The sequence below is a fragment of the Pan troglodytes genome, chromosome X, assembly GCF_028858775.2.
Source record: "Pan troglodytes isolate AG18354 chromosome X, NHGRI_mPanTro3-v2.0_pri, whole genome shotgun sequence".
NCBI classification, from domain to species: Eukaryota; Metazoa; Chordata; class Mammalia; order Primates; family Hominidae; genus Pan; species Pan troglodytes.
In genome coordinates this window covers 116,927,559-116,949,959 of record NC_072421.2, presented here as the reverse complement: position 1 = coordinate 116,949,959, position 22,401 = coordinate 116,927,559, and the positions used below count along the sequence as shown (strand labels likewise).

At 45.7% G+C, this 22,401-nt stretch overlaps 1 protein-coding gene, 1 long non-coding RNA gene and 1 other non-coding gene across 3 annotated transcripts in view; 1 reads left to right on the top strand and 2 right to left on the bottom strand.

Annotated features, from left to right (window-relative positions):
- SLC25A43 (solute carrier family 25 member 43) overlaps positions 1-22,401 on the bottom strand; it is a 49,668-nt gene that overhangs the window by 20,645 nt on the left and 6,622 nt on the right. The window contains exons 2-3 of the mRNA XM_016943508.4: positions 21,198-21,439; positions 17,547-17,719 (exon numbers count right to left, since the gene is read on the bottom strand). Of these exons, the coding sequence (XP_016798997.1) occupies positions 17,547-17,719; positions 21,198-21,439 (415 nt within the window). The remainder of the gene's footprint in view (positions 1-17,546; positions 17,720-21,197; positions 21,440-22,401) is intronic.
- Positions 3,695-3,858, bottom strand: LOC112207244 (U1 spliceosomal RNA). The gene has a single exon (XR_002941694.1). It is a non-coding gene; the product is annotated as a U1 spliceosomal RNA (small nuclear RNA).
- Positions 5,693-22,401, top strand: part of LOC129138859 (uncharacterized) — a 39,054-nt gene continuing 22,345 nt past the window's right edge. Inside the window, exon 1 of the long non-coding RNA XR_008542080.2 lies at positions 5,693-5,939. This is a non-coding gene — a long non-coding RNA (uncharacterized LOC129138859). The remainder of the gene's footprint in view (positions 5,940-22,401) is intronic.

Sequence of the window (22,401 nt, the reverse complement as noted above, 5' to 3'; positions counted from 1 at the left end):
AAATGAACCTTTCTGTCCTGTGAACCACATGACCCATGTTTCTCTTGGCATAGCCGGGACCCAAATAGTTGTCCTTGTACAGCTGGGAAGCACCCGGGTTCTGCAGCGGGGACATTGGTACGAGTGGGTGTAGGCAGCTGCCCGCCAGCAAGGCAAGCCTACAAGCTCCCCTTGATCCCCTCCAGCGTGAATGCTTTCCGATTCAGTGGCAGGCTGGAGGGCTGACTAGCTGCTCAGAAAGCCTGCGATCACAATGGGGGAAGCAAGCAAACCACAGTAGGTTAGTATTCAGCTTGGACGAAGAAAAGAGAAACAGCCAGTTCCTGTGTGGTGATTGGGGGTGGGGGTTGGGGAGACCCAAAGTGCAGCTGGGCCCGACTGTAGAAAGCAATTGCCATGCAAGTGAGCAGAGCTGCTGAGGCCTGGGTCACAGGCCTGGCATGTGCTGCCTGCCGTGCCAACTTTGAAAGTGTCACCTTGCCTGGGGGTGAGATAGGGTGGGGAGGGTGAAGGAAAAGATTTGGCAGTGACAGTTCTCAGAAGGCTGAGAACATACAGAGGTGTGCAGTGCTTGCACATGGAGCCTGTCTGTAAAGCCTGTTGTTACGCTAAACAAACCAAAAAATTCTGTACGAACTCTCGATTCCTGTCGCTGCTCATCATTAGCTATACATATCCAAGGTCTGTTGAGGTTCTGTGAGCCCAGCTCATTTGTGTGTTTACAGTAATCATAGGACATGGAAACACATCTGGACTGGTTTTTTTTTTTTTAAATAGAGTTTCACTCTGTCGCCCAGGCTGGAGTGGTGCGATCTCGGCTCACTGTAACCTCTGCCTCCTTGGTTCAAGTGATTATCATGCCTCAGCCTACTGAGTAGCTGGGTCTACGGGCGCGCGCCACCATGCCCAGCTAATTTTTTAATTTTTATTAGAGACGGGGTTTCGCCGTGTTGGCCAGGCTGGTCTGGAACTCCTGGCCTCAAGTGATCCACCCACCTCGGCCTCCCAAAGTGCTGGGATTACAGGTGTGAGTCGCCGCGCCCGGCCTTGGACTGGTTTTTATGGTTCTAATCAGGCCTTCCATGCTGTGCACAGATTCTGAAGTGATGCTTCAAGAACAATAAACATGGCATCTTAGCATTATTGAGAGTACTTATTATGGGCCTGGCTCTGCATTTGCACTAAACGAATTTAGTCTTTGCTGCAAGTAGATGAGGTAGGCACCATTCTTACCCTCAAAACAGATGAGGAAGATGAGGCTCAGATGGGTTATGTGGTGTACACAAGTTCATGCGGGAGTAAGGGGCAAGGCTGGGATCCAAAGCTCACACTGTTACCCACTGAGCTAGTCTGGTCCCCCATTACAGCCTCAAGAGGAACACAGCCGTCGTAGGCAAATAAGCGACAGCTCTGTGGAAAAAAGGAGGTGAAAATTGGTGCTTCCTGTGAATGCTCCCAGCCAGCTGCGGGTCCTCCCTCTTGACAGCAGACCTTTCCTGGGACCTTTCTCTCCCTTTCCCTTATCTCCCTCTTCACCTCCACTTTGAGGTGGGGAGTGAGGGTGGGAACATCCTATCTTAGGTGCTGTTACCGTTTAGCTGGAGTTCAAAGAAGCCTGCTCAGCACAGGGTGGTCATTTTGACTCCCAGATCTTTATCTCTGCCAAGGAATAAGCCAGCTCAGGTCAGGGGAAGAGGACAGAGTGATTTTACACTAAGTGGAGTTAGGAAGGCTCTTCCCCATGCCTTCCTTGCCTTCCCTCTAGGGACAAGTCTTGTTTCCATGCTCAACAGCTGCCATCCCTAAAGTATTTCGGGCACTCTATACCTTTTGAAAAAAAAACAAGGGTGGGGAGACTTTTCCTTTCCTTTCACTTTAATAGTGACGCTCATACAGAGCCACCTTGCCTAAGGGATGTCCAGACATCTACCTATATTTGAAAAGCATCTTTTTTTTTTTTTTTCTGACTGCTAACGCAATGCTACTCAGTTAGAAGAATTTGGTTCACAAAGGGGCCAGACCTAAAAGTAAGATGACAGCAGGGAGTTGAAAATACAACAAACTAAAGGTAAGGCTCCACTCCTCTCCCACTACCCTGAAGGCTTAGAACCTAGCAGTGTTTGTACCTCTGGACAGGTAATTTGACTCTGTTAGGCAAACAGAACTCTGTTCCTACTAAGAGTAGATGCTATGCCAACCGGGAAATATTGAAGTAGGGAGAAAACCTGGAACTTTGTTAGCACCTCCTCGCAGGGATCGTTATAACAATTTACTCTCCCATCCTGGGGCTTTGCTTCTGCTCCCAGCCCTGCCCCCTGTGGTAGGCGGGCTTTCTTCCCAGTCCCTCTGAGCAGTTGTCGTTCAAGGCTGGCCAAAGACCTGTGGCTACTGAATGGTCTATGCCTGTGGCTCACTGCTCATTACGGCTTCTCAAGTCAAAGCAACAAGTAGGGCTTTCCATTGCCAGACTGCCAGGGACTAAAGCAGACCCCAGGACAGCCCAGTTTTCCAAAGATTTTTTTTTTTTCCTCTCTCTAACTTGAGTTAACCATTCCCTGGCCAAAGCCAGGCTCGTTATGCTCTGAGTGTTTGTGTCCTCCCAAAATTCATCTGTTGAAATCCTGACTCCTAGGGTGATGGTTTTAGGAGGCAGGGCCTTTGGGAGGTGATTAGGCCATGAAGGCAAAGCTCTCATGAATGGGATTCGGGTCCTTTTAAAAGAGATGGAAGAAAGCTAGCTCCCCCTTCCACCATGTGAGGGCAAAGCAAGAAGGCTCTAGGAAGCTGGCCTTCGCCAGGTATCAAATCTGCCTTGACCTTGGACTTCTCAGTCTCCAGAACGGTGAGAAATACATTTTGGTTGTTTATAAGCCATCTAGTTTATGATATTTTGTTATTGCAGCCTGAACGGATTAAGACAAGGCTATGGCCTCTCAGTTTCTGAGCTTGCAAAGTATTGATTTTCTCAACTCCTCTTGCACTGAGGCTGTGGACTCCCAATATCAAGGTTTGCTTTCCCGCTCCCTCATCCTCTAGTCCCACACCTGGGGCAAGGGAACTAAAGTCAAAATGATCCAGTTCCCTTGCCTACAGGATTAGGCTCCTGTACTCTTGGTGAATTAAAAAAGGGCCTGAGGAAGGAGAGACATAGGTTCAAGTCCCAGCTTTGCCACTTACTTACTAGCTATGTGATGGTTGGGTAAGTGACTTACACCTTGTGCCTTGTTTCCTCATCTATAAAATAGGAGTACTAAGAGTACTTATTTCATAGGGTCAATAAAGATAGTTAAATGGGATAATAAACTGCCTTGTATACATTAAGTGACCAATAAGTGGTAGTTATTATTATATTATTATAATTTCTTTCTTTCTTTTTTTTTTTTTTTTTGAGACGGAGTCTTGCTCTGTCGCCCAGGCTGGAGTGCAGTAGCGCGATCTCCGCTCACTGCAAACTCTGCCTCCCGGGTTCGCGGCATTCTCCTGCCTCAGCCTCCCAAGTAGCTGGGACCACAGGCGCCCACCACCACGCCCGGCTAATTTTTTGTGTTTTAGTAGAGACGGGGTTTCACCGTGTTAGCCAGGATGGTCTCGATCTCTTGACCTTGTGATCCGCCTGCCTCGGCCTCCGAAAGTGCTAGGATTACAGGCGTGAGCCACCGTGCCAGGCCTATAATTTCTTTCTTTTTTTTTCTCTCAGGGGAAAGCGCGAACACAGTCCCCCACTACCACAAATTGTGCAGTCGAGTTTCCCACATTTGGGGAAATCGCAGGGGTCAGCACATCCAGAGGGCAATGGATAAGCCTCGCCCTGGGAAAACCACCTTTGTGATCATGGTATCTTCCCTGCCAGGTAAGTATATATTATTATAATTTCTTAATTGCAGGGAAGGCTTTCTTGTCATCACTTCCCTTAACATAGTTTGCCCCCATCCTTATCCCTGACAAAAACCTCCCCAACAAAGTACAGCATAGATTTACATGCATTCATTCAAATCTGGTCACATTTACAGAAGGCAACCAACTTTTGTTTTTCTTTTTTTTCCTTTTCTTTTCTTTTTTTTTTTTTGAGACAGAGTCTTGCTCTGTTGCCCAGTCTGGAGTGCAGTGGTGCAATCTCAGCTCACTGCAACCTCCACCTCCTGGGTTCAAGCGATTCTCCTGTCTCAGCCTCCTGAGTAGCTGGGATTACAGGCGTGTGCCACCATGCCAGGATAATTTTGTATTTTTAGTAGAGGCGGGGTTTCACCATGTTGGCCAGGCTGGTCTCAAACTCCTGACCTCCGTTGATCGGCCTGCCTCAGCCTCCCAAAGTGTGGTGATTACAGGCGTGAGCCACTGCGCCCGGCCTACAGTTGACCTTTGAACAACATGGATTTGAGTTGTGCTGGTTCACTTATATGTGGATTTTTTTCAATAAATACAGTCAGCCCTCTGTTTCTGTGGGTTCTGCATCCACAATCAAATTTGGGATGCGGGACTTGTGTATAAGGAGGGCCAACTTTTTGTGTCCACAGGTTTCACAGGGCCGACTTCAGGGCTGAGAAATGAGTGGATTTTGGTATCAGAGAGGGATTCTGCAACCAATGGCCTGCAGACACCTAGGGACGACTGTATAAATTTGATGGTGCTATGATTTGTCAAGCACTTCCAGCCACCATACAAAGCGCCAGGAGGCTGGAATGAAGAGGAGGTGTAAATCAAAATGGTGTCAAGAATTTTTCCTTCTGTCCTTTTAGCATATTTGTCTATCCTGAAACGTTAACGGCTGTTTGCACTGAGATGCATAGAACCTGATTGCTAGGGTAGGAGAAGGAAGACAGTGCATTCTCAGAGCGAAGTGCATAGACAGTTTTAGACAGGGGACATGCAGAGGTTTTCTTAGGGCAGCAGGTTGAGCAGGAGGCAGGCTTGGGTGTTCTTACCTTCATCTTGGGTAGGTACAACCACATGGACTTGGGACTCACCCAGCAGACAGCGAGATCTCCTAAGCTGTCCCTAAACTTCATTTTTAAACAAGTATTAGATGTCTGCTACATGAGGCTGTGTGTTGTGAGGATATACAAATGTGTAAGACATACTTCCCACAGGCAAAGAGTTTGCAATCTAGAGGAAATAAGGGACACAAAAGATTATAACAAAAGGAAGCATGTGGCATGGGCCATAAGACAGCTCTAGCAAGAGTGAGCCATTCAGGAGCGGGAGACTACTGCTTGGAGAGATGGGAGAAGACTTCAGGAGGCGGCTTTGATAGTGAGGGAACAGCAGGGCAATAGTGTTAAGATGGGAAGAGGTAGGGCATGGAGAGAAATGCCATGGAAAAGAAACTGGCTGGATCAGAGGGCACGTATAGGCTAACAGCATCATTTAAAAGGGGTTATTTGGCCGGGCACGGTGGCTCATGCCTGTAATCCCAGCAGTTTGGGAGGCTGAGGCGGGTGGATCACCAGAGGTCAGGAGTTCGAGACCAGCCTGGCCAACATGGTGAAACCCCATCTCTACTAAAAATACAAAATTAGCTGGGCGTGGTAGTGCATGCCTGTAGTCCCAGCTACTCGGGAGGCTGAGGCAGGAGAATCACTTGAACCCGGGAGGCGGAGGTTGCAGTGAGCCGAGATTGCACCACTGCACTCCAGCCTGGGTGACAGAGCGAGACTCTTGTCTCAAAAATAAAAAGGGGGTGGGTGGTATTCACCCACAAAGCTCTTAGAACAAAATAACTATGCCCTTGGGGGTTGGGTGGGGGACAGTGAAAATACGGCATCTGCAGTTATTAACTGAGTAGATTGTTAGTTAACTCAGCTTCTCTTGCCCCAGAATCCCCTCTGAAGTGGGCTGGAGCTCCATTGTGGTTCTACAAAGGCAAAACATCTACCTTGATCCATCAAGATAGGACAGCTGTTTTGGGGATGGGAAAAGCCAACTCATTTCTTAAACAACAGGTATGTGCTACAGTAGGTCAGAAAAGACAGCCATCACTGAGACAAACCTCAGTTGAGCCTTTAAGAAAATTGGGACAGATGTTCCAAGACAGAGGTATCCTCATGAACAAAGGCCTGGTGACTGGAATGTGAAATGCACTTAGTCTTCAGGGCTTGGGAGAAGGGGCTAAGAAGATTAGTTTGATGAACTTGGAGGCTTGAATAGAGCAGAGGTCATACAAATGTGCGTTTTGTTTAGCCCAGCCAGTACTTAACAATTTTCATTTGCCAGCAGTGAAAAACTGGGAGATTTTACATAAAAATCTGGATTTTAGACTCCTTTGAAAACTGGGCCTACATTTCTAAATGGCATCCGTCCTTTGGAGAGGAGGAACTGGCCACAGCCTCTACTGGCTCTCTTTCTTCCTTTCTGTCATCCATATTTAGATGCAAATCACATTTTGTGAGCACAGTGAAGTTTAGCTCTCCAGAATGCTTTTGAAAGCCATGATGGCTCGGAATGCATTTGAAGGCTTTTTTTTTTTTTTTTTTTTTTTTGAGATGAAGTTTCGCTCTGTCACCAAGGCTGGAGTGCAGTGGCACAATCTCAACTCACTGCAACCTCCACTTCCTAGGTTCAAGCGATCCTCCCGCCTCAGCCTCCTGAGTAGGTGGGACTACAGGCACCTGCCATGATGCCCAGCTAATTTTTTTGTGTGTGTTTTAGTAGAGACGGGGTTTCATTATGTTGACCAGGCTGGTCTTGAACTCCTGACCTCAAGTGATCCATCCACCTTGGCTTCCCAAAGTGGTGGGATTACAGACGTGGGCCACCAGGCCCAGCCTGAAGGCTTATTCTTTACAGGGTGAGTGTATGTTATCTGGGTTTCCCTACATTCTCTTTTTCATGTTACTTCCAAGTTTCTGCAGGCATTTGTTTTTGTAACTTCTTATATAAAGGGCCTCTGTGCAACAAGGATCGCACAGTTGGTAAGGGAAACATGCCAAGCCAAGGGGCTCAGCCTTTTTTCTCTGGGGACAATCAAGAAGGACACAACAACAGGCTGAGTACAGTGGCTCATGCCTGTAATCCCACCACTTTGGGAGGTCAAAGCGGGAGGATGGCTTGAGCCCAGGAGTTTGAGACCAGCCTAGGCAACATAAGGAGACCAGGAGACCTCATCTCTACAAAACATTTAAAATATTAGTCAGGCATAGGTGGCGCATGCCTGTGGTCCCAGCTACTTGGGAGGCTGAGGTGGAAGGATTGCTTGGGCCCGGGAGGTTGAGGCTACAATGAGCTGTGATTGTGCCACTGCACTCCAGCCTGGGAGAGAGAGCAAGACCCTGTCTCACAAAAAGAAAAAAAAAAAAAAATCCTTTGTAGGGACATGGATGAAACTGGAAACCATCATTCTCAGTAAACTATCGCAAGAACAAAAAATCAAACACCGCATATTCTCACTCATAGGTGGGAATTGAACAATGAGATCACATGGACACAGGAAGGGGAATATCACACTCTGGGGACTGTGGTGGGGAGGGGGGAGGGGGGAGGGATAGCATTGGGAGATATACCTAATGCTAGATGACGAGTTAGTGGGTGCAGCGCACCAGCATGGCACATGTATACATATGTAACTAACCTGCACAGTGTGCACATGTACCCTAAAACTTAAAGTATAATAAAAAATTAAGAAAAAAAAAAAAAAAGGATCTAACGCAGACAGATCTGAGAAAGATTCATCTGACAGAATCCCATATGGGCTGGGCTGGAGAGGACTGAAATGAGCACTGACTCTGGAGACAAGCTCCCCGGGCTTATATCCCAGCTCAATTACTGGATGGGTGAACTTGCAGGCTACAAAACCTTTCAGTGCCTCAGTTTTCTCATCTGTAAAATGGACTTAATAATAACAGTGCCCACCTTGTAGGGCTGTTGTAAGGATTAAATGAGATAATGAACATAAAGCACTTAGCACAGTGCCTAGTACATATTAATATTCAATGCTTAAGATCATTTTTAGAATTAATCCTGGAGACCAATGAGGAGATTACTGTAATAGCCTAGATATGAGCTGATAAGGTCCAAGATTAGGGCAAGAGGCAGTGACAAAAAGAAAGACCAGCATGGGAATGTTAGGAATGAAGAAGCAACTGGGCTCAAGGTTAACCGGGTGAGGGGAAGGGGAAGAGTCAAATACAAGTTGTGGATTTCCAGCCTGAGTCACTGGGGCAATGATGGAATTGAAATGGAAAACTCTGGAATAACAGTGTTAGGAAAAGAAGAGGTCAGCTTGATGCACATTAAGTTAGAGGTGACAGTGGGGATATGATAGCCAAATAGTGATGTCGAGCAGGCTGTGGGAAATGTGGGACCATGGCTCAGAAGGGAGGTCAGGATTCAAGATGTAGATATGAACATGAAAAACTACAAGAGGGGATGAGCACCCTGAGAGGGAATGAATGAAGTGACTGTGTCCAATTCAACAAAGGTAACCCGAGGTGTCGAGCATCTCTATTTGAGTAGGCTGGGGCCTCTGTTTATTCACTGACCATGTATATTCTGCTCAGTCAGCTGTACCACTCGGATACCACCTTTGTCCTTCATCTTATGTGCTTTCAGTTCAAATGCTGACCTGGCCCAATCCTGCTTACCTTGTGAGCTGTGATGGGGTCAAAGTCCACTGGGGTATAAAGCAACAGGCTCACACTTGGTTTTATATTTGATGAAATGGAGACACCTAATATGGGCAGTAGGGGAGGGTGTCAGGCAGAGTTGTGGGGGGACCGAGCATGTGTCTGGTACCTCCCTCCTGATCCTTTCAGAAGGCCTGCCAGATTCCAAGGCTCCTACATTCTCAGCTGCTCCCTGGATTTTCAGGGCAGTATTCCCCAGCCTATCTCCCTCTCTTCTTCACATACACCTGTGCAGAGAGCCATTTTCTCAGGACTCCCTGGTTCTTATTCGGGGTGCACAGATTAATCAGATGAATTCATCTCTGTCAATATTTTACCCTTCCTACTTGTTCTCTCAATACACTAAGTTCTGCCATCTCTTCTGGCCCAGGCCCTGGGCTAGGTGTGGGAGATAGACAAAAAGGCGAGGCTATACCTGGAAGGGCTTGAGCTAAGATGCACTGAAGCATGGAGAAGGGGATTTCAGGCAGGGTGGTTGGGGTCCGTGAAAGCACACCAAGTTGGGGGCACCTCATTCCATGTGTGCACAGGCCTGACCCACCCCCCTTCCCACCAGAAGCCATTCTATCAAGACATGCACATGCATAATTTATTTACCTCTCCATTCTCTAGCATGCCAGCCAGGAGCCAAGGCAAGAAAAGGAAAAAGGGATAAAATGAGTGTAAGCATGGTGAAGGAAGGGCTCAGCTGGTTAAACAAGACTTCTGATTACTGTCATTATGTTCAAAAGAGTTCCAACCTGATGTGCCATTAAATGGGCTGTGTGTGTCTAGAGAAAAGCATATTAAGAGAAAGAAACATCCAGACAAAGGGGCCAGTCAGTGCAGGGATCGAGAAAAATTCCCTGTGTAGCTCGTTATCCAACAGACACCTGCCATTGATTTGCTTCATGACAGGCAGTGCAATGGGGAAAGCCAATGGAATGCAAATGTTGCCATTAAGTGTGCTCAGGTCAGAGCAGCCCAGTGGCCCTGCAAAGGTCCCTCGTTACTTATTCTGCTGGCAAACCCTGCCTGCTCCAGCGAGGACAGACTGTTATTAAAGCCCTCTCTTCTTGGTGAATTTGGAGTGTGTGCTTTGTAGGACAAGTAACAGTAACAACAAAACCAACAAGTTTAGCATTAGCCTGTGGTTTCTAGGCCTCTTATTCTCCAAACCAAAGATGGATTTCAAGCAGGGATTATGAAGTTGTTAACTGGACAGAGATCACCAAACTTCAGGCTCCAATCAGGTGATGCTCAGCTACTCTCCATTTACTGCAGTGACATCTAATGGCCAGAGAAGCCCAATGCCATGTTTGCATTTAAAAGCAGCCTGCAGTTCTGTCTTGGGGGTGAATTTTTTTTTTAACATAGGGTGGACAAAGTATTAGTATGTTTATTAACCCCTGCAAAATAACACTTTCACTGAAACCCTAAAAGTTCACTTCCTATATCTTTGGATGACATTTATATTGTTATTCATAATTACATGTTGATCCTATTTTGTGAAAACAGTGCAATTACCTCTTTGGATTTTTTTTTTTTTTACAACCATCATGACTTTGCATCTATTTGAAACTTCTTCTTATGCTCTATATATGCATTATTTGGAAGGCTCCCATATAAGGAAAAAGATGATCAGGATTACCCCCAAATACCCACTTCTAGTGTATCTTACCCCAGTTTATAGTGGGTTGTTGTGGTAGGGGTATAGAATGCAGATGGTGTAGAATGCGGTGTTGGCTGGATTCTCCCAGATGAGGTCACTGTTCTAGCTCTCAGGAAGAGAAAGCAAAACTAAGGTTTATGGGGAAGACTGGGACCCTTACCCCGTCCCATTTAGATGTCATTGAACTTCATCTGAAACCTTTTTCTTTTCTTTTCTCTTTTTTTTGAGACAGAGTCTTGCTCTGTCATCCAGGCTGGAGTGTGGTGGCACAATCTCAGCTCACTGCAACCTCCGCCTCCCAGGTTTAAGTGATTCTCCTCTCTCAGCCTCCTGAGTAGCTGGGACTACAGGCACGTGCCAACACACCTGGGTAATTTTTTTTTTTTTGTATTTTCAGTAGAGATGGGGTTTCATCATGTTGGTCAGGTTGGTCTTGAACTCCTGACCTCAGGTGATCCACCCGCCTCGGCTTCCCAAAGTGCTGGGATTACAGATGTGAGCCACCGCACCTGGCCTGAAACCCTTTTTCACGGACTAGCCCTACCCCTTGAGGCTCAAGGCCCTGGTTGTTTTGGACTGGCCCACTATGGGGAGGAAGCTAAGCTGGCGAAGCCTTGAACTAGGCATGAAGTGGCAGAAAGTGCTGGAGAGATGCCCCTGGCAGTGAGAAATTCTTAGGACCAGGATTTTAAAAAAATGAATAAAACACTTACAGTATATCATACTTCTTTCCTACCCTACTTCTCCCCAGATTTTTTAAGAGAAACTATTTTTTTGTTTGTTTAGAGAGAGCATAATTTCCCTTTGAAGAAAACAACTTTTCTAAGGTTTGAACCAGATGAAATTGCTGTTTGAATGATGTCAACAAAGTTGAATATTGGTAATTTCATCTGGTTCAAGCTAAAGAAAGAAGATTGAAAGTAAAGGAGAGACATACTGTGTCTCTGAATAAAAGATGAAATATTTTACATAAATTACTCCAAGTGTATGGGTTTTACATAATTCCAATCATAATCACAAGGTAATTCTAAAGTTATCAGGAAGAACAAATGCCCGAAAATAATCAAGGAAATGTTGAAAAGAAAAACAATGAGGAAGGCTATATTCCACTAGACATTAAAAGGTGTTTTTTGGCCGCGGACGGTGGCTCACGCCTGTAATCCAGCACTTTGGGAGGCCAAAGCGGGCAGATCATGAGGCCAGGAGTTCGAGACCAGCCTGGCTAACATGGTGAAACCTTGTCTCTACTAAAAATACAAAAACTTAGCCGGGCGTGGTGGCACATGCCTGCAGTCCTAGCTACTCGGGAGGCTGAGGCAGGAGAATCGCTTTAACCTGGGAGGCGGAGGTTACAGTGAGCTGAGATCACGCCACTGCACTCCAGCATGGGCGACAGAGCGAGACTCCATTTCAAAAAAATAAAAAAAAAAAGGCATTTTTCTAAAGTTATGGTCATTAAGATAGAGACCCTAGAATAGATATAAACATTTAGTATGTGGTGAAAGCTGCAGCACAAAGTAGTGGAGAAAAGAATTATTCAAAAAATGGTGCTTAAACAATTGGTAAACTATTAAAAAAAAAAAACTTAGATGACTGTTTCACATCATGCACCAGGAAAATTCTTTTTTTTGAGATAGGGTCTTGCTCTGTCACCCAGGCTGGAGTGTGGTGGCACAAATACGGCTCACCGCAGCCTCTACCTCCAGGGCTCAAGTGATCCTCCCTCCTCAGTCTCCCAAGTAGCTGGGACTACAGGTGTGCACCAGTTACAGGTGTGCCCAGTTAATTTTTGTATTTTTTATGGAGACGGGTCTCACCATGTTGGCCAGCTGGTCTCGAACTCCTAGCCTCAAGTGATCCTACCTATCTCAAACTCCCAAAGTGCTGGGATTACAGGCAGGAGTCACGGCACCTGTGCACCAGGTAAATTTTTTTTTTTTTTTGAGACTGAGTCTTGCTCTGTTGCCCAGGCTGGAGTGCAATGGGATGATCTCAGCTCACTGCAACCTCCATCTCCTGAGTTCAAGTGATTCTCTTGCCTCAGCCTCCTGAGTAGCTGGGACTACAGGCACGCATCACCACACCCGGCTAATTTTTGCATTTTTAGTAGAGACAGGGTTTCACCACGTTGGCCCGGCTGGTCTCGAACTCCTGACCTCAGGTGATCCGCCCACCTTGGCCTCCCAAAGTGCTGGGATTACAGGTACAAGCCACTGCACCCTGCCACACCAGGTAAATTCTAAATGTATTAAAATGTTAAGTGTAAGGCTGGGCACAGTGGCTCATGCCTGTAATCCCAGCACTTTGGGAGTTTGAGATGGGTAGGATTGCTTGAGTCCAGGAGTTTGATACCAGCCTGGGCAACATGGCAAGTCTCTGTCTCTACAAAAAATACAAAAATTAGCTGGGTATGATGGCCAGGCACGGGCGGCTCACCCCTGTAATCCCAGCACTTTGGGAGGCCAAGGCAGGCGGATCACGAGGTCAAGAGATTGAGACCATCCTGGCCAACTTGGTGAAACCCCGTCTCTGCTAAAAATACAAAAAAAAATTAGCTGGGTGTGGTGGCACGTGCCTGTAGTCCCAGCTACTCAGGAGGCTGAGGCAAGAGAATTGCTTGAACCAGGGAGATGGAGGTTGCAGTGAGCCGAGATGGTGCAACTGCACTTCAGCCTGGCAACAGAGCCTGACTCCGTCTCAAAAAAAAAAAAAAAAAAAATTAGCTGGGTGTGGTGGTGCATGCCTGTAGTCCCAGCTACTCAGGAGGCTGAGGTGAGAGAATCACCTGAGCCTGGGAAGTCGAGGCTACAGTGAGCTGAGATCGCACCACTGCACTCCAGCCTGGGCAGTAGTGAGACCCTGTCTCAAAAAAAAAAAGAAGCCAAGTGTAAAAATCACAACTAAAAAAGTATTTAAATAACATATAAGTGAATAGTCATAGGATCATGGGATAGAATAGGCCTTTTAAGCAGAAAAGCAAAGTCAGAAACAAAAGATAATACTAATAGATATAATTAGATAAAATTCTAAAAATATGTACAACAAAACATCACCACTCCAGCCTGGCCAACATGCTGAAACCGTGTCTCTATCAAAAATACAAAAATTAGCCAGGCGTGGTGGCAGGTGCCTGTAATCCCAGCTACTTGGGAGGCTGAGGCAGGAGAAATGCTTGAACTGCTACTGCACTCCAGCCTGGGCGACATAGCGAGACCCTGTCTAAAAAAACAAAACAAAACAAAAACCCACCACCACCACCAACACATAAACAGCATTAGAAGGCAAATGTCAAACTGGGAAAAATATATGAAATGTATGACAAAGGGTTAATATCTTTAATATATAAAGACTTCTTACCAATGAATAGAAAAAGTTGAATATTCTAGAAAAATAGGGCAAGGACATAAATACAAAACTTACAAAGAAATACAAAGGGCCAGTGCAACCTTGCTTATAATCAATCAAATTAAAATTAAAATGATGGGATACTATTTTTCAGCTATTAGGTTCACAATGATTTAAAAAGTGACAATTAATATTCATAATTAATATCAATGATATTGAGAGTTTAGAAGCTGAGCCACTGCTTTAGTGCTGGTGGAATTACAAACTTACAACCTTTCTGGAGTGCACATTTCATGAAGAGTCTTAGAATTGTTCATATTTTGTGACCTATAAGTCAATTTCTAGGAATATAGCCTAAGGATATCATCACAGATATGAAAAAATGCAAAGGTTTTTGTTACAATGTTAGTATAACTCAAGAATTAGAAAAAGCCTAAATATTAAAAAAAGGAGAAATTGTTACATATTTTTGGCACATCCATATGGTGGAATATTATTTGATAATTAAATACTTAATGGCCCAGGGAAATACCCATTATATAATAAGTGAAAAAAGGATACTAATTTTTTTTTTTTTTTTGAGATGGAGTCTCGCTCTGTCGCCCAGGCTGGAGTGCAGTGGTGCAATCTTGGCTCACTGCAACCTCCATCTCCCAGGTTCAGGGGATTCTCTTACCTCAGCCTCCCAAGTAGCTGGGATTACAGGCATGTGCCACCATGACCAGCTAATTTTTGTATTTTTTAGTAGAGACGGGGTTTCGCCATGTTGGCCGGGCTGGTCTCAAACTCCTGACCTCAGGTGATCCACCCGCCCTGGCCCCCCAAAGTGCTGGGATTACAGCTGTGAGCCACCACACCCGGCCTAAGGATACTAATTTTTCTATACAGTGTGAACACAATTTTGTAAAAGAAATAACCTTATATATCTTTATATGTGTGTGAGTGTGTTTATGTATATATATGAAGGTCCATAGAAGGAAAACTATTAATCATTATAATCCATGGGTGTTGGGCTATGGGTAATTTATTTTCCTTTTTGCACTTTTCTGTATGTCCCAAATTTTCTACAACTTATGTGTATTACTTTTTTTTCATTGTGGTCAAATATACATAAAATGAACCATTTTAACCATTTTAAAGTATATGTGCATTACTTTTTTTTTTTCTTTGAGACAGGGTCTCTCTCTGTCACCCAGGCTGGAATGCGGTGGCAGGATTATAGCTCACTGTGACCTCGACCTCTTGGGCCCAAGTAATCCTCCTGCTTCAGTCTCCCAAGTAGCTGGGACCACAGGTACACACCACCATGCCCAGGTAATTTTTTATTTTTAGTAGAGACAAGGTCTCGCTATGTTGCTAAGGCTGGTCTCAAACTACTGGGCTCAAGTGATCCTCCCATCTTGGCCTTCCAAATGTGCATTATTTTTAAAATTAGAAATACTTAAAAAAAAAGATAAGCATGCACTAAGCAGACTTTACATTTAAGCAGAAAAGCAAAGTCAGAAACAAACAAACAAAAAAGTAATAGATATAATTAGATAAAATTCTACAAATATGTACAACAAAGCACCACCACCAACAACACATAAATAGCACTAGAAGCCAAATGTTGGCTGGGCCCAGTGGCTCATGCCTGTAATCCCAGCACTTTGGGAGGCTGAGGCGGGTGGATCTCTTGAGCTCAGGAGTTCGAGACCAGCCTGGTCAACATATAGTGAAACCCCATCTCTACCAAAAACACAAAAATTAGCTGGGTGTAGTGGCACATGCCTGTAGTCCCAGCTCTTGGGAAGCTGAGGCAGAAGAATCGCTTAAACCCAGGAGGAGGAGGTTGCAGTGAGCTGAGATTGTGCCACTGCACTCCAGCCTGGGTGTCAGAGTGAGACTCTGTCTCTCAAAAAAAAAAAAACCACCAAATGTCAAACTGGAAAAATTGTGTGAAATGTATGACAAAGGGTTAATATCTTTAATATACAAAGACTTCTTACCAACGAATAGAAAAATTTTGCACCTATACTACCATTACAATGATGCGACAATTATCTGTTTGGACAAGGACAGGAAAGGAATGCAACCCAGACAGATGAAGTTTCAGGGAGTGGAGTGGCAGCTTTGATAAGCACCTTCAGGCTGTTTAGTGCTGAGGTAAGCGATGGCCCAGGGCAGCCGGGACTACTACAGAGGGAAAGCGGGGAGGGACATTGAGCAAGCGAGGACAAGTTAGAGTCACAGGGGAAAACCAAACTTGGCTGGGACTGCTCATTTAAACTTGGATTCAGCTGACCCCAAATTAATTTCTATAGAGTTCTTCAGGAATATATTGCTTGTATAAATCAGGGTTTGCCCAGAAGAGGCCATGGAGACAGCCTAGCCTATGGAAGTGGAATTTTTAAAAAAATTTTTATTTTTAGTTCTGTGGTACACGTGCAGGATGTGCAGGTTTGTTATGTAGGTGAACATGTGCCATGGTGGTTTGCTGCACCTATCAACCCATCACCTGGGTATTAAGTCCAGCATGCATTAGCTATTTTTGAATTTTAAGGGCCTGAGCAGGGCTAAGAGAAGATACAGCACCTCAGCCCTGCTAGGATTCTGGGCCTGCCCCCACTGTACAGATATAACTGTTACCCACCCAACCTTATTTGAACTAGTCTGATTTTTCTTTGATCAAAATTGGCTTATTCTAGGCTAAGTCAATTACTCACTTTGGAACTTCTGATTCTAGGATTTTGCCTCAGTGGTCTCACTAAGATGCCGCCTCATTTTTTTTTTTTGAGACAGAGTTTTGCTCTTGTTGCCCAGGCTGGAGTGCAATGGTGCAATCTTGGCTCACTGCAACCTCTGCCTCCCGGGTTCAAGTGATTCTCCTGCCTTAGCCTCTCGAGTAGCTGAGATTACAGGCATGTGCCACCACAACCAGCTAATTTTGTATTTTTAGTAGAGACAGGGTTTCTCCATGTTGGTCAGGCTGGTCTCGAACTCCCGACCTCAGGTGATCCGCCCACCTCGGCCTCCCAAAGTGCTGGGATTACAGGCATGAGCCACCGTGCCCGGCCTGATGCTGCCACATTTTAAATGCAGTTCCTTCCTCAGCGAGGGAGTCAGGGATGCTGGACCCTTGTTAGCTACAGTTCCTAGCTTATGTTGGTCCTATCCAGTCTGCTTCACTGAGGTAAGGCACAGTGAGGAAACCAAGAGTGGCATCCTTGCTGTGGAGGCAGCAAGGACAGGGAGCATTAGCAGGCTGCATTTCATATTCTACTCTCTGCTGGTCTTGGAGGAAGGAGAGCCACAAGTGATATAATCAGGAAGTCAGGAAAGAAAAGAGAAGCCTCATCTGGAGGCTTCTTTTTTTTCTTTCTTTCTTATTTTTCTTTCTTTCTTCTTTTTTTTTTTTTTCTTTTTTTTGAGACATAGTCTTTCTGTGTTGCCCAGGCTGGAGTGCAATGGCGCGATCTCAGCTCACTGCAACCTCTGCCTCTCAAGTTCAAGTGATCCTCCTGCCTCAGCCTTCTGAGTGGCTGGGATTACAGGCGCCTGCCACCACGCCCAGCTAATTTTTGTTTGTTTAGTAGAGGCGGGGTTTCACCATGTTGGCCAGGCTGGTCTTGGACTCCTGACCTCAAGTGATCCACCCGCCTCCGCCCTCCCAAAGTGCTGGGATTACAGGCGTGAATCACCGCGCCTAGCCTGGAGGCTTCTTAAAAGACCAAAAAACAGAGGATGGGAATGAGGAGGCAGCCGGGGCTCAAGCCAACAGCTCTGAGGTTAGCAGCAGAAATGCCACAGTGGGGGTTTGCACAGTATTTGTGAGCAGTCAGAAGCTCCTTGGAAACCTGGCATCACTTGGGGTCAGTGTTCTTTGCTGTTATTACCCGACCACAAACACTACAAAGCATTCCACCCCCTACCCCACTCTGATAACTCCTCACCTGCATCTTTCTCTTCACGGTCTCAAAGGGAAAGGAGAGGGTCTGGGTCACTGCAGCAGCCAGACAGACATTAGCAAAGTTCTGTGGGAGAGAGAACTGATCTCGGGGTCCGTTCCAGATTTTCTCCAGGTTCATGTAAACAAGAAGGGAGCCAGCAGAGAACGGGAGAGCACCTGCGAAACAAGGCCAGGGAGAAGCTGCTGCTGTCTTGGGAAAACACTGGCTTGAGAACATAAATTCCTGGGGGGATTCTGGGGAAAGAAAACAGGAGGGGCTCTGGGGTTGCTAAAATCCCTCCAACCCAAGGAGCATGAGGGAACTTTCTTGAGTGACGATAATGTGCTATATTTTGGTAGGGGTTGTGTCATTTGTCAAAATGCATCAAATGGTTCACTAAAGGTTTGTCCGCTTTACTGGATGTAAATTGTACTTTAAAAAACAACCATACGGCTGGGCGTGGTGGCTCATGCCTGTAATCCCAGCACTTTGGGAGGCCAAGGCGGGAGGATCACCTGAGGTCAGGAGTTTGAGACCAGCCTGGCCAACATGGTGAAACCCCATCTCTACTAAAAATACAAAAAGTAACTGGGTGTGGTGTTGGGCACCTGTAATCCCAGCTACTTGGGAGACTGAGACAGAAGAATCACTTGAACCCAGGAGGCAGAGGTTGCAGTGAGCTGAGATCGCACCACGGCACCCCAGCATGGGTGACAAGAGAGAAACTCCATCTCAAAAAAAAGAACCATACACAAATATTGAACTCTAGTTAATGACACACATGTTGAAGGGTTTAGGGGTGAAGTGTATTGATATTTGCAAGTTACACTGAAATCATTAAAAAAAAAAAAAAAGGTGAGCTGGCTGAGCACAGTAACTCACGCCTGTAATCCCAGCACTTTGGGAGGCCGAGGTGGGCGGATCACTTGAAGTCAGGGGTTCGAGACCAGCCTGACCTCGTCTCTACTAAACTCCATCTCTACTAAAACGGAAACTCCATCTCTACTAAAAATACAAAAAGTAACTGGGCGTGGAGGTGCGTGCCTGTAATCTCAGCTACTTGGGAGGCTGAGGCACGAGAATCGCTTGAACCTGGGAGGCAGACGTTGCAGTGAGCCGAGATTGCACCACTGCACTCCAGCCTGGGTGACAGAGCAAGATTCTGTCTCAAAAAATAAATAAATAAATAAATAAATAAAATAAAAATGAACTGATGAATGGCTGGAGGGATGAATAGCAAAATGTTAATTATAGCATCTAGATGGTCCATGGATGTATACTCTAGATTTCTTTTAATATTTCTAGATGTTTGAAGCTTTTTTTTAATGTTCGGGGAAAAAAATCACTCAAGTAAAAAAAGCCAGTGGGCAGCACCTCATTATGTTTTGGAGGACAGGAGGGACTGATCTCTAGCTGAGAAGGAAACATTTTATGAAAACTGGAAAGTGAGAGACTCTCGATGGTAAGGGAGGTCACCTGACCTCACCTTTGGGAATGACATGGTCATATCATGGCCCAGTGGGCACCCTACACTGTGTGGCTTCCTCACCTTTCTAAGAACTGAGATGGTGAGTAAGTAATATAGTAGGTGGCACTTTCACAAACTTCCAGAACCTTTAGGAGACATCTTTAGTTTACAGAGGGACTAAATTTCTCCCTCAAAATGAAATTTAAAATAGGGGATAATACAAGTGAAATTGCTTATCTTTAGAAAAATGTAATGTTTATTTAATTGGCTCACCAACCTTCCATTTACCTTCATTCAGAAAATGTCTGGAAAGCTTAGGTTATGTGCCAGGCCCTATGTCAGGTGCTGGGAATCGAAAGAGGAGCGGGCTAATTTCTGGAGATGCTCATCATCGAGGAGAACAGACAGCCAGGGCAAAGTCAGTATAACACCCCTGATGTGTGCCACAACAGGGGGGCTATATGAAATGCATTAGGTACACAAGGATCAAAGGGATTAATTTTGCCTGGGGGAGTCAGGAGGGACTTGATGAAAGAGAGAACTTTTGAACTGGGTCTTGAGGAATAAATAGGAGTTCATCAGACTTTGACAGAGTGGAAAGGCAAAGGGAATAGCATGTATAAAGGGAGTGGTATTTCCAGGAAATCCAAGTTTTTCTGAAGGGCTGGAGCATGAATGCAGGTGGAGGTATGGCAGGAGATGAGGTAGGACAGACTGGCAGGGGCCAGGTCTGAAGGATCCAGAATGTCCTAAGGAATTTGGGCTTTCTCCTGTAGCTCAGGAGTCGCTGAATACTTTTAAGGAGAGCAGTGAAATGAGGGCCGTGAAACGATGAAATTGCACATGGAGAGATCACCTCAGCCAGGCAGCGGTGCACGGGGAAGACTGGGGCAGGAGATACCAAGAGTGGAAGCAGGTAGGAGCCGGAGTCTGTGGGAGACCCTGAGAGTCTGAGTTGTAAGGACCTGTGGGAAAGAGGATGAGTCAAATCGACGGGACTTGGTGATTCAAGTGGGGGTGGAGTGAGAGGAGAAGTTGAAGTGATCCCTAGGCTTTTTTTTCTGGCTTGGGCTACAGGGTGAAAGGAAGGTAGTCTCATTCATTAGGGAACACAGGAGGAAGAGCTAGTTTGAGACCAACGAGGACATCAGGGTTAATCTTGAATTTGATGTGCCTAGGGAGCATGGAGGTGAAGGTGTCCAACAGCAGGGACTCATACTACCATTGGGAATTGGTGTCAGTCAGGGGCTAACAGAGGGCTCTGGAGTTCTATTGCTAGTTTCTCCTGCTTTCTATCTATGTGGACTTGGGCAAGTCACTTAGCTTCCTGAAGCATCTATCTCCTCATCTGTAAAATAAGGCCTCATGAGAAAGCGCATGCAATGCATTTGGTCCAGTACCCAGAACATGGTAAGTACTTCCCCCCAAAAGTTGGCCATTGTTACTAAAGAGGTAGAGAATGAGGGTCACAGAATACACTGACGCTTGTTTAAGCCACTAGCATAGATGAGGCCACCTAGGGAGGGTTTGGAGGATGAGAAGCAAGCTAAAGGGGAGGGTAAAAAGAAAGCTAAGGAAGGAGCCCAGGGGAAGAGCAACATGTAGGGGCTGGCAGTATCAGACGACCCAGATGGGCCGGATAAGTCAGATAAGAAAGAGCTGCCAGAGAGATGGGAAGACACCCAGGACTTGGAGGGGTCCTGGAAGCCAAGTTTCCAGAAGAAGGGGTGGTCAACCTTATCAAATGCTGCAACCAAGTTCAGATAAAGGGCAAAAGTCTACTGGATTTTGCAATTGGGCCATAAATGTGTAGCTCTGGCAAAGGTTACAAAGACCCCAGAAGACACAGTTGCTACCCTAGTTGCCCTCATGGCATATCAATGTGTATGTACACTGAATACTACTTCTGCAGTCAGATGGAGAGTGGTTAGAATTGCATTCTTACCAGTTTGCTGAGTCACCTCCACTTTCTGGTCTACTCCCCTCCCGGGGATGTAACTGGCCAAAGTTTAGGAGTGGAGTGTATGGCTATGGAATAGAATGAAGCTAATTGCCTCTATGTAGGTTGAATCCATATAACCTTGATCTCAGTAAAACTGATTTAGTGGCTCACAAAGGTATACAATACATTTGTAATTTCAGAGAACATAGCCTTTTCTTGGACAAGGTGAAAAGGTCCATCTTACCTACAACAGTGAGGGAAACCCCTCGATAAAGGGCAAGGAACCCTTCCTGTTGGTAAATAGTAGAAAAAGCATGGAGGAGCCCCCTGTACGATGGTTCCAGTATGTTCTGCATGATCAACCGGGTTTTGATGAGGTCTGTAGGATATGTCACAATGGTGGAAACCATGCCTGCGAGACTCCCAGCCATGATGGAGCTCCACTGGGAAATGTGGCCCAGGTCATCTGTGAACAGCACAACAAATCTGGGAGAAAATAGGGGGAAAGGCCAGAGGAATCAGCTATGGATTGTGCTAGAGTTCTCTCCACTAGTTCTTGAAATATTTTCCAGCATTTCAAAGTACTTTACAAAGTGAAAAGTTACTATAGTACTATATAAGCATTCATGAATAATACATTTACATTTTTCTATATTTATATGATGCTAGTTGGCTATAAGAGATGCCTAACTTTCTTAATTTACATCTATCCCAAGTCCTTCCCACTTAAAGCATTTTCTACTTTTATCTACATAATTGTCAACACTGGCTTGCCTGTGGGATGTAAATGCACAGAAGTACCTGGTAAATACCAACTGGAGTGCAGTCTTTCAGTTCTGTTGAAACTTAAAAAGGAACAAAATTTCTTCAAATGATAACTTTGAGCATCTCAGTAATTACGTTTTTTTTTCGAGGCAGAGTCTCACTTTGTCGGCCAGGCTGGAGTGCAGTGGCACGATCTCGGCTCACTGCAACTTCCGTTCCCCAGGTTCAAGCAATTCTCATGCCTCAGCCTCACAAGTAGCCGGGACAACAGGCACACGCCACCATGCCCAGCTAATTTTTGTAGTTTTAGTAGAGACGGAGTTTCACCATGTTGGCCAGACTGGTCTCGAACTCCTGACCTCAGGTGATCCACCCCGCTCGGCCTCCCAAAGTGCTGGGATTACAGATGTAAGCCACCGCACCCGGCCCAGAACTGGGCACTTTGGGAGGCCGAGGCAGGCGGATCGCCTGAGGTCAGAAGTTTGAGACCAGTCTGGCCAACATGGTGAAACCCCATCTCTACTAAAAAATACAAAAAAAATTAGCCAGGCATGGTGGCCTGTGCCTGTAATCCCAGCTACTCGGGAGGGCTGAGGCAGGGGAATTGCTTGAACTAGGGAGGTGGAGGTTGCAGTGAGCCGAGATTGCACCACTGCACTCCAGCCTGGGCAACAGAGCAAGAC